Source organism: Oreochromis aureus, linkage group 7, assembly GCF_013358895.1.
Source record: "Oreochromis aureus strain Israel breed Guangdong linkage group 7, ZZ_aureus, whole genome shotgun sequence".
Taxonomy (NCBI): domain Eukaryota; kingdom Metazoa; phylum Chordata; class Actinopteri; order Cichliformes; family Cichlidae; genus Oreochromis; species Oreochromis aureus.
Window position 1 is genome coordinate 18105277 of NC_052948.1, and position 12215 is coordinate 18117491.

The following is a 12215-nucleotide window of genomic DNA, read 5'->3' on the forward strand; positions in this document are numbered from 1 at the left end:
AGAAGCAAAAGTTCATATTTGTACACATAAGATCCTTTTCAAAACATAAAGATTTTAAGCTCATTTGTTTCCCAAAGTGTGTGCCTGAAGTCAAACGTATCAGAGAAGAGGAGAAGGAATACATTTTTGTAATGCCATCCTTCTAATATAGTCCAAACAAAATTACAAGGTCACAAGGATAGAGCTCTGCAAAGGATTACACGGCATTATGTCATTAAAGGGGCTGATATGATTTTTGTTTGCACATGCGGTAGGCTACACTCTTTTGGCACTGGTTACTGTGTTCACTAAGTTCACTAATACGCTTATATTATGGAAATGCAGGTCACATGTCACCTGTGAGCTTTTAGTAAAACATTTTAAAGCCTATTCTTGAATTAATCCAGCGCACTTTAGTCAAATAAGGATTAACTAAGATGAATATTCAGAAAGAGCTGTGAAGTTGTGAATCAGCACACTGAGAAAGGAACTTCTTAACAGTTACACTGCAATATAGTTTACAATTTCACTCTCACTCAAGGCACTGATTTTAACAGTTTATTGTCTTACTTAAAGTTATAGTGTGTAAAATCTTACCGCTAGATTTCAGTAGATTGCAGATTGCAGTCAACTGAGTTCTCAAACTATGAAATGCTCTTTAACCCTGTGTTTTGAGAAGTTCTGTACAAATAAAGGTATTATCATTATCATTATTATTATTATAACTCTGTTTTCATATCCCTCCAAATTCAAGCACATGATCCTAGCTACAATGTCAGCTGTAGTAAGTGTAGACCCTCAGTTTGCTGTATTTTTCTAGATTAATCTAGTTTGTAAAACCTTGTGAAGGGAGTCCAGTATAAGTCGATGAGTCAGTGAAGCTCACTTCTCAGTGATATTGATATTGAGCTGTTGTTAGCCTCTGTTTCTCTCTTTTAGCTGCTGTTAGCTGCCATTAATTAAACTTTCTTTGAAATGGATGTAACACTGTTGGACTGTTGCCAAATAAACTCACATGATATGAGAATTTAATCTGTCAAACTCTTTGCTTGTCTTCTGTCCTGTCTTCCTCCTTTCACTCTTTTTCGTAAAACCACCAGATGGCCGCCCCTTCCTGAGCCTGCTTTTGCTGGAGGTTTCTTCCTGTTGAATGGGAGTTTTTCCTTCCCACTGTCGCCAAAGTGCTTGCTCATAGGGGGTCAGATGATTGCTGGGTTTTTCTCTGTATGTGTTCTTGTACGATCCACCTTACAATATAAAGCGCCTTGAGGGGAGTGTTGCTGTGATTTGGATTTGAATTGAATTGAATAACTTTAGCTTATAACCATCTGTTGTTGTTGTTTCTCTAGCTTTCAATTTTCAGCTCATTTTCTGAAGACAGGAGGGTCACATGGCTAATCTCTTGAGAAGTTAGTAATTACGACATTATCAGAAATAAATAAGCATGTATATGCACATTTTTTTGTGTTAGAGCCCTGACTTCAGTCCAAGAGACGAGGCTTGAGGTGAGGTGGAGAATTAGATTTTATTGAGATGCCAATCACGCTATCTCCTTCCTTTGGGTTTTCACTTCTTTGGTATAAGAGGGATGATAAAATATAATCAGATGATGAAACATGACTTCTTAACTCTGACGGTGCAGATGCAAATTAAAATGCGTCTTTACAATTGCCTCGCTACATGACGTACGCTAAGCACATACATGGCAGACCACAAACCGGCGCCCATTTCCATATATTTTTAATTGATTTAAGTATATGAGAATGCATTGATTTATGCAAACCAATAGACATTGGTTTTTTTTGTTTTGGTCTTACAACTGACACAGAACTGTTGTTGGTGGATTAGTTATGTAAAATTGAATGTATGACTTCTCTTTTGCACTCCTTGGCTCTCAGTTCTTCCAAATGTCAACACTAACGATTAATATCCACGAGTTTACGCCACAAATTTTTATTCATTAAGTTTCATTTTATGCTCAAAGCTCCTAATAAATTCATTTATTTTCCAATGATCTGGTATTATCCAGTTCAAAGGACCACAACTTGGCTCAGAGTGATATCACTGTCCCTGGGACTACATTGACGAGTAGGAGGGGCCATCCCCAGAGGCTGTCCACGGCCACAGCCATGTCTGGATAAAGTGTGAGTCAAAGATCTCACAGCCAGGCTGTTACACCTCCATCTGGACCCCTGAATTAAACATCATCTAGGCAGACGGGCTCCCTGCCCCAGAGCTTGAGGGATGAGAAACTGAGGCCAATTAACCCATGCCTGGTCTATTCAGCTCTTACTGTGTAGCCAATTAGGACGGCATGTCAAAAGATGATAAAACGGTTGGGTTCTGACTTGACATCAGGAACACTGGACACCATTTGCATAAAATCACAGCGACTGGAGGAGAACATTTTGTCCCTGGCTGTGATTACAGTCCGCATAATCCAACTAAATAAAAATGCCAAGGATAATCATGATTAATAAGTGGGTATTTTAGGGCCCCAACAAAATTTCTCTTGAATAATTTATAGAATAACAAAACCTTTTAAGTATAACCACTAAATACTGCACTTGCAAAATCTTTTTTTGACTTGCCACATTGTGTCAGTACGTCATCAAATACTACTTTGTCTTCTTTTCCATTTTTCTATATACTATGAAGAAATACTTCTGCAGATGAGACAAGGACATGAAACACAACGAAGAGAAGGGCAGAAGTGAAAAGAAATCAGGAAGTCATTTTTTTTGCCTTTGCAACAGATGGAAATGATCACAGTTGTGGCCCAGTCTAACCTAGCTTATTAGACTGTGACATGGAAAATCATTTGCAATGTAACAGGATGCAGGCAAAGTTTGATTTAGCTTTCACTTCACTGAGTGGTGCCGTTAAACATTTCGAATAATATGTCCAGGATTTATCATTACACAGAGCAGTGTCTAAGTATAAGAACGAATATGTTTTTCATTGTTTGGCTCTACTCCAGCACACTGAAATAGAAATGAAACACATGCTATGTGGTCAAGGTGCTGACATTCAGCTTTGAGTGTGTTTGGGAGTGTTCATAATGATATGGACCATATGACCAGTGTAGTAGGGGCAGGCAAATTCCCCCTATAAAACCTACATTTCCACCCCAGACACTGAAAAGGGACAGCTTATGTGGCCTTTTCTTAGAAAAGCAATTGCTGTCCTCCTCTTTGAATCCATCCATCCATCCATCCATCCATCCATCCATCCATCCATCTTCTTAAATGATTAACGGCTCCTTAACAAATTAGAAAACCTAAAAACATAACTGTATACATAATGCTAATATTACAATCAGATACAGATCTAATATATCACTAAATCTCCTCCCTCTCAAATACTTCACTATGGTTTGGTGACTCCTTTACTTTAAACAAGGAAAGGTTATGTTCATTGTTCATTTCTTTTACCACTCAATAGAAAAAAATGTTGTAAAGATTTTGTTAGCACCATTACCTCTGGGCTGAATGCTGTGCTTCAGAGAAACTGCCAAAATGTTACAGAGCAACCTTGTCTTTTAATGCATGTTTATAGAAACACACATAAGATAGAATTAAATGAATTTGGTGAAGTTTCAGACAGTTCTCAGTTGATTTGGTATTTATTGCTGAGCATCCTGTTTTTAAAGAAAATCCTGAAAACACCCTTGTAGTGGGGCTTACCTTCTGGGAAAGGGAAGAAAAAGGAATTATAGTGTTTGTATGGGAAAGCCTAAAAACCTTTATGGTCAGGAACACAAGAAGTCTCAGCTGAAACATTTTCGCAACTTGATTTTGATGATCCTACTGACACAATTGCTGCCACGCCTGTCAATGCAGCAAAGCTGCAAAACTCCTCGAGCCGACAGCTTTATTAAATACATCTCTGCGTAAGTGTTTGTTGCCAGGTACTGTATTAAAGACACTAATCAAAAAGGTGGAGAATTTGAAATAATCACGTTCTTTGCTTCATGTCAGCTATGATATAAAACACAAGGACACCATATGTTTGTTTGACTATTTTCACCCGTGTCTGTGAACCTGCTGCTTTCAATTCATCACACAAACAAGCACGTGTAATCTTTACAACATTTGTAACTAGGAATTTATTGCATTCAGCCCTCTGCACACACTCAGTTGAATAGCTAATATTTTACATCAATCTGTTCCCTCGGGGTAGGAAAAAGTGTAATGACGGTGAAACTAGAAGAAACAGGTGTTCTTCTCGCCAAGCGTTTCTTTGAAGGTGCTGAGAGTTACAGAAAGATTGTGAATCACCGCTAATGGCATGAAATTATAGTTGTGGGGTGCAAAATGAACTCATGCCAGTGCAGCATAAGCCACCGCAGTAATTGCAGTACCTTGAAGGGTTATAGATGGCACGAATTGTGGAATGACAGAGGTGTGTTGTGCGTTAAATGAACAATGAACAGTGTTTACCGGGAATGCTGTGGGGAGGATTTACAGAGCGCTCCCTCGATTGTGATGACTGAAGTGCATTTCAAAAGCAAATAGTTTATTTAATGGCACGAAGAAAGAAAAAAGCCAGCTCATTTTCACATCTACCAAATTAAAAAACCTAAAGACCGTGAAAGTAGCTGAAGCCGTGTGCCACCTGGACACTTGTTGAACTAAAACTAATCAGGCAAATAAGGTCAGACTGTTACTGTTCAAAGGAAAATACTGTTGTGTGACTTTCTGCAGAAGAGGTCTACTCTCAAAGGAAAGCGTCTCGAAAAGACTTATAGTTTCAAGGGGCACCATTTATAATTACAAAATACACAAGCTGAGCGGTTTAACTGAAGCCACTGAAACAAAGGCATTTGTAACAAATATTAACATGAGGCAGTGGTCTCATTACTCATTTGCTTTATCAGAAAAGGCGGCCATGACTAAACCAATTTAGACTCCACAAATAAAAGTCATTTGTATTCTTCGACAGGCAAAAACCAATAACTAGAATATATAAAGCAAAGGCCAGCAGGGAAATATCTTACTGGTGATTTTTCATGTTGTTTTCAGTAATCTAATATAGCATGTATATTACATTTTTTGAAATATTATACTATTGCTGGATGTGTTCTTTTTACAGAGCACAGATCAAGTCATTTATTATGATGGTGTTGCTCTTTGAATGTCTTCTAATCTTTTCCAGTATGGGTGACGTTTCTGCATCTACAAATAAAAAACGCTTTTAAATAAGCACAGATGATAAGTTTAACATATTGAGTATTGATTTTTGGCATCTTCATTGTGATTACTGGTACTACTACTTGGTACTTGTTTGTATCTACTTTTTGTATTTTCGTCTTAAAGAGAGATCCTCAGTTGCTTTATCTTGGGGTTTTGGTGTGGAGCTGTTCCTCATTGGAGAGCTATGGTTAGAGGGAGTTATGTGATGCAAACAGTGAATCCTCTGTGGCTTTTATAAATAGCATTTAAAAGGCATTACTTTTTGTAATGGTTTATTAAGTGACATTTTGACCAAAACTCTTTCTCCACCACGTCATGCTGCGTATTCATGTCACATGAACCACATGACTCTGACAGCGCGTTTAGTCCGCTTTACAGAATTGAAAGTAGACTTTTAAGAAGTGCTTTCCACACTACTGAAGATTCACTTCCCAAATTTCTTGTTAATGTGTCAGATAAATTCTGAGTTGCAAATGTATCACTCCCATTTTGGTAGAACGGGTCCTGGAGCGAGGCTTGGAAAACATCCCAACTTCAAAAACTTGATCCTTTTGGATAATTGCTAGCTGGGGCATACTTCTGGATCTCATGGCATATTTTAAAGGCATGTTTGGTGCTGCAGTTCTTTTGGGATTCATCAACCTTTTAATGGCAAAAGAAGATACGTGTGATCTCTATGCCACTCCTGGGCAGAGTCTGACTCTGCCGTTTGCTTATGAACGACTGACAAACTCTCATATCCTGGAATGGGTTCACAACAATAAAACCATTTTCTACAGGAAAGGAAAAGTGTCATCCGGAAAACCAGAGGACATTACTTCAAATGGATCACTCGTGCTTAAGAAAATTGAGCTTTCAAGTCAAGGGATATACCAAGTACATGTACTGCACCCCAGTGGTACATCTGCTAAAACATGGACTGGGCGCCTCTGCGTGCTGGACAAAGTATCAAAACCTCAGCTCAGTTATACTTGTGACTTCAGCTCTATGGCTGTTAATCTTAATTGCCATGTTACCAAACCTGAGGGTTTGGTGTTTTCATGGATGCTCGATAAGGAGACGTTAAAAAGTGAAACAAAACAAATACTGAGCATATCTCTTATCCATCTGAAAGGTGAGAGAAGTTTCACATGTGATGTGGCAAACAAAGTGAGCAAGGCGAGTAGCGACAAGGTTCGGCCAACTTGTCCACCTTTACTTTCTTTTAAACGTCAAACTGTTATGGCAGTGCTAGCAGGAGGAGGAGGTCTGATTCTTTTTCTGCTCTTCGTTATCGTTGGATTGTGCTGCTTACTCAGACGCAACAAAAGCCAAACGAGTCCCAGGGATAAAGGCGAACTGAGGATGCTTTCTCTACAGAAGCAGGAGACTCACTCTGTAAGTCCAGAGCACGAGAATAACCACCCAACAGAGGTTGTCACTCCACCGCTGAAACCACAGCCTTCACCAAGAACATATTACCACAATGTTCCTCAGCTTGAAGTTCAGACTGAAAACAGCCCTCCACAGGTGCACGAAGTTCCTGACAGACCACAACCTTCACCTGTGCCGAAACCAAGGACCAGGAACTTCCAACAAGTAAACACCTGACATCACAATGAGTTTTTGGAGTTGTGACCAAAAATAATGTTTGTGGAAAATGTCCTTATTATCTTATGCTCACACTCATTGTCACTATTATTTACATGCCGAGTATATTCATGTTTTGGTTTTGCAGGTCTTTAAGCTAAAACTTAAAATAACACAATATTTATTTCCTTTTCAATTCCATGTTATGTGATTAAATCAATGTGTCATTCATTACTGACAGTCTTAGCTGTTATATCATGAATGATCTAATTCCAGAGGTAATTCAGTCTGACGATGTAAGCAACTAGTCATAATTGACATCATAGAAATGATGCATAATGCTTGTAATATTCTGTAATCCTCTTGCTGTTAGGCACTCCCACGAAAAGGTACTTCAAGCTTACTAAATCATTTTAGAAAACAGTTTTTTTTAGATTTATCTAACAGAAGTAAACTGTTGGGACTTACACAGTATTTATGTATGTATTTTTCTTTAGCAAAGCAGGAATAGCAACTGTTCTATTAATAGATCTAGGACAAAAGTGGTTTATATCAGCGTTAGGATACACAGACAGTAATTACTAGCATAAATTCATCCACTGGTTTTATCTTTGAAATGAGGAGAACATTGCCAGGCTTTTTGTTTTTTCATGAATATTATAAGCTGTGGCATGAGATTTATTATTATTAGGCTTTAGAAATTATTTCAACAAGAGGAATGACCTCTTCTGTCAAAGAAATGACCAGTCACCATTTGACCTACTTCTGAAATCTTGTTAAAAAATACCCCACTTACACAATACTCTTACATGGATTTTCTCTTACATGTAATCACAATGTGTGCTTACAAACAGTATATGTTGTTTGAAATAAATAAAGCTGTCAAAATGATCTTGTACCACATATTTGCATGGAAAACTACATTAAACAGCTTATCTGTGTCAAACACAGCCCTTTGTCCCAGCTTCTTACATGTCAGCATTCTTGCACTTATTAAAATTTGCTTGCTTGCAAGAAGTTATTAAAGGGAGAAAAAAATCAATAGAGAAATGGATTAGCTAAGGCAAATATCTATTATCTCCAACGGGTAAATGGTAATCCACACATGAAAGTGTTTGCTGTCTCGCCTAATGCTGTGTGACAGCCACATAATGGATTCCCCCTGAGCGTCATTGCCTAAAACTTACAAACCAATGTCATCTTTTGTCAGGTCCCGCTCCACTCCTGCTCTCTATACATGGCAAAAAAATTTCAGTCCAGCTGAATTTGGCAGTAAAGCTGGTATCTGCTCCTGGAACAATGCCCCTTTTTTTCTCCATTTCCCAAGAAACACTGAGTCTTGGCTGGCAACTCGCCACATCCAGTCACCAGCTTAAACCGTGCACAACATACATAGATGGAGATGAAGCAACACACACGAGCGTACATGTGCACCATGCATTGTCATTTACAGAACATACACCCGCATGCGACCATTATACAGTTTAATGAAACACATCTCATATGACTATTCCAGGTCTACCCTGGAAGTGGAAGGGAAATACTTCTACTGTAAATTATGCTTAATCAGTGGCTCTTGGAGTCTAGAGGATACACCCTTTTGATCTTGGTGTGTGTGTCCAGGAAAAGGGTCAATTACCCTTGGAAAGTATTGTGTCAAATCATTTCTGTTAAGGTTCTCTTGTTGTCGGGGGCTGCCAAGTCTAAGGAAATCAGAACATCAAAAGTCAGCCAGTGCAATGGCGTTTTTCATCAGATTTTTCTGAAAACACAAACATTAGCCTTCTGTTACCATTTTCTCCCACTTTGACCTCCGTCCACTACTGACACGTAAAGTATACAACACATCGAGGGAGCTGAAATCACAGTCTTTCAAATCAAGCTCCAATTTATTGAAAAGGAAACATGGCCAATTACTCTTAGAAAAAAAAACCTCAAAGTGAATGCACTTTTGTTTGCTCTCACTGCCTTTAAAAATCATTCATCATGTAAAGTAAGTAGAAACTGTAGTTCGTGGTCTTGCTGTATACATAAGAGAAAAGTGGTGTTAAATTCTTTATTCGAATGTCTCATTAAGTATCAGATTTACAGTATCTGTCAGCGCACCAGTCCTATTGATGTTATTCTTCTCCATCTGTGCACCTCACACTTTCGCTCCCCCACACAGCACATGCAGTTTGCTGGCTGTCTCTGCACAGTCTGTGGGTGAGTGCAACACAATCTTACAAATTTGCTGAGAGATCTGGCAGAAGTGATTTTTTTTTTCTATAAAAGTAGAATACTTTCCAGACTTCAGCAAGCTGAAATACACTGCACGTCAAAGAACTACTCAGCGTGCACGGTGTTTCTAACCAGCTCTCACGTTTCTCGCTAAAAGATTATGTCTTTAAAGGGAAATTAACCTTTTCATCTGAATTTGATGTTGGCTGCATTAAGCAATGATCCTTCACTGGGTTGCACCAGGTGGTGTGTGGCTCCTTGCAACATTCTTGTAAAAACTAGTTTAAAAAACGTGTCTTAATCATTTCAGTTACCTTAAAACTAAAGAATGTTTTAACAAGAAAGACTTCTGCAAGTTTCAGGAGGCTGTCTAATCAAAGGCAATTCACAAATCACTGTAGCATGACGAAATTCCAAAAACAACTTGTCATTGGAGGCAAAATAGTTCACAGACACGCATGAAGATCTAGTTTTTTTTCTTTTTTGTGAATTTGGGCTATAGGTTAGATAAAACAACATAAAAGACTGGCACTACCACTGCATAGCATCCCCTTGTCTTTTAACAGCAGTCCATAAACACCTGAGTTTGGAGTTCAGGTGTTTAATTTCTTTGGAGAGGAATGTTGTCCCATTCTTGTCTGATATAGGATTCTCACTGATGAGCAGTTTTGGGTCTTCTTTGTTGTGATTTTCACTTAATGAAGCCGTGCTGTTGTAATAGTTGCAGTATGGTGTTTAGCATTGTCTTGCTGAAATAAGCAAGGTCGTCACCGAAAAAGATCTGGATGAGAACATTTTGGTCTAAAATTTGCACAAACCTTTCAGCGTTGATTTGGCTTTCCAGATATATAAGCTGCAAATTTCATAGTCACTAATGCACCACCATACTGTACAATCAAAGATGCAGGCTTTTGAAATGAGCGCTGACAACATGGCAAATGCTCCTTGTCCTTTTTAGTGATTTCTGGCCTGAGGATCATTATTCTAAAATTGTCCCACAATTTTTGTAGACTGGTGAAGCATGTTTACTTCTGAGAAACTCTGCTTCTCTAAGATGTTCTTTTTATTCCCGGTCATGTTACTGACCTGTTGCCAGTTAATCTAATTAGCTGCAGAATGTTCCTCCAGCTGTTTCCTTTTAGTACCACTTATTTTTTGTTGCCCCATCTGAATTTTTTGAGACATGTTGCTGCATTCCAACTTGTTTGTGTCCAGGGTTGTACTTGTAACATATTAGTCATTGTGCAATATCTATAATCGCACGTTATAACTTCACAGGTTAGTGTTTCTGTCACAAATAGGAGTCCCAGAAACTAAGGTTAATACATAGGTAACTTTTGACTGTTTGACTTTTGACAGACTTTCCCAACAGATGTCTACTGAGTCATTACTAGATAAGTCAAAAAATATTAATCTGCTGTGGTTAGGAATGCATGTATAAATCAGTAGATACCGTAAGAGTCCAGGAAATGAGGAACAGAGGTCACACAGGAGGAAGGAGAGAAGAACAGAATCAATGTTACAACCACATCAGCAGTGAGCGAAAAAAAAAATATTCCCTTAATTTTATTCTAATGCCTCAGCAGCTGTTCTGAGCCAAAGAAGCTGGCGTGTGAAAAGAGAAAAAGCTGGGAAAACAACAGCCCTTTGTCAGACACAGACCTAGAAAGGATCTCTACAAGCATTAGTACTCAGGAAGGAATGTGAAAAAAAAATATGTACATTGCATCCCGTCCGCAGGAAAAAAGTTCACAAGTAGTTCAGTAAAGCAAAGAAATTTCAGGATTTAAAAAATGGTTAAGAATTCTATATTTAATATTTCCAAGTACAAATATTGTTTTCTTTTCATCTGCCTCATATCTGCATGCATATCAACATGTGAATCTTCACACGTGAACAGCTTAGGACATAATATTTTTATTTTGGAGGGGAGTGCGTGCAAAGCTAGCTAAATAAATAAATAAATCACTGAATACTCTGAAGCTACATGTGCAAATGAATTAATACCCTGAGGCTACAGTATATGTGAACGGAACTAGTCTGTTAAATTACATTTGTTTTGATACCTACCTAAACCCTGGTTGTGCTTTTTACAATTATTCCTCATTATGAGTAACAATTTTAAATGCTTTCCAGTACAAAACCCTGTTTTGGCTTCTCTGATCATGTTTATTTTAGTCTAAGAATCATCCACTGACTGGAAATTGACTTTCTGCATAAAGTAAGTGTTGTTTTGTACAAATTTAAAATGGGTTTAAATGAACAGTGATCCAAGAACCAAACAGTTGAAAAAGTACTTTAAATGCTGACTTCAGTCCTTGTTTTAAAATGACAACCTTTATTTTTTTACTTACTTTATGAGTTTTCTCTATTTGGCATCTTTATTGCTTACGTTACTTTCAGTGCGACTGCGTGTGGATCATGTGAGAGATGTCATCCGTGGTTAAAAGATCCCTTACAGGATGGTTAATCTCTTCTCTTTGTTGTCCCTCACCAGGTGTATCTGAGAGCTCGTCTTCATCTAGGGCACTACTACAAATTCCAGGTGACGCTCCCATACAGGGGATGAGTCTAAACAAACATTCCAGGATAATCAGTCGTAGACAAAAGAAAAGGGGGGTAAGCTGGAGTCCACAAATGCTGTAAAGTAGACCTATCATTTCCACTACAACTAGAACTCTATAATAAAAATTTTTCTATCAGCGAAATTACCCTTCCATGGTCTTGCACCTGATGTAAATCAGATGGAGGAAAAATTCCACTTTCTGCTCTAATAAGCATCTTGTGCACACAGATTCAGCGTTCATGCAAAGATCAAACATTTCTGTAACATTCTTGGAGATACAGTGTTATGTATTTGCCAACATGAAATTACAAGAATAAGGACATCAACACATGTACTTATGATGTACATTTTGCACAGTAAGACGTTCTGCTTTGACATGCAGGGCATGAACATCTAAGATGAGTCTGCCAAATAGCTATACCTACTGAGGAACACCCAGAAGAGATGATTTTGGGTAGTTTGAAGCCCTTGTCTTGGTCTATGAGCCTAGCGCCTCTCAGAGAAAAGGATCCCTTTAGCCTTATTGTCAGTGTTCTTTCATGCGGGAATAATAGCATGTCAGTGATGGCCCGTGCAACAATAGTTCAAGATGAGAAAGGTGTAAGGGTGCAAAAGAGAACTAACAACACAAGGTTTTGCTTTGGCTGTGGCATGACTATCTAACAAAGCATCAGCACAACACCCCA

At 38.3% G+C, this 12215-nt stretch overlaps 1 protein-coding gene across 1 annotated transcript; it reads left to right on the top strand.

Annotated features, from left to right (window-relative positions):
* Positions 1–5621: 5621 nt before the first annotated feature.
* LOC116332677 (T-cell surface antigen CD2-like) lies at positions 5622–7693 on the top strand. Its single transcript, XM_031755716.2, has one exon. It carries the CDS (start codon positions 5763–5765, stop codon positions 6762–6764), a length of 1002 nt encoding a protein of 333 aa, XP_031611576.1. The 5' UTR covers positions 5622–5762; the 3' UTR covers positions 6765–7693.
* The last annotated feature ends 4522 nt before the right edge of the window (positions 7694–12215 follow it).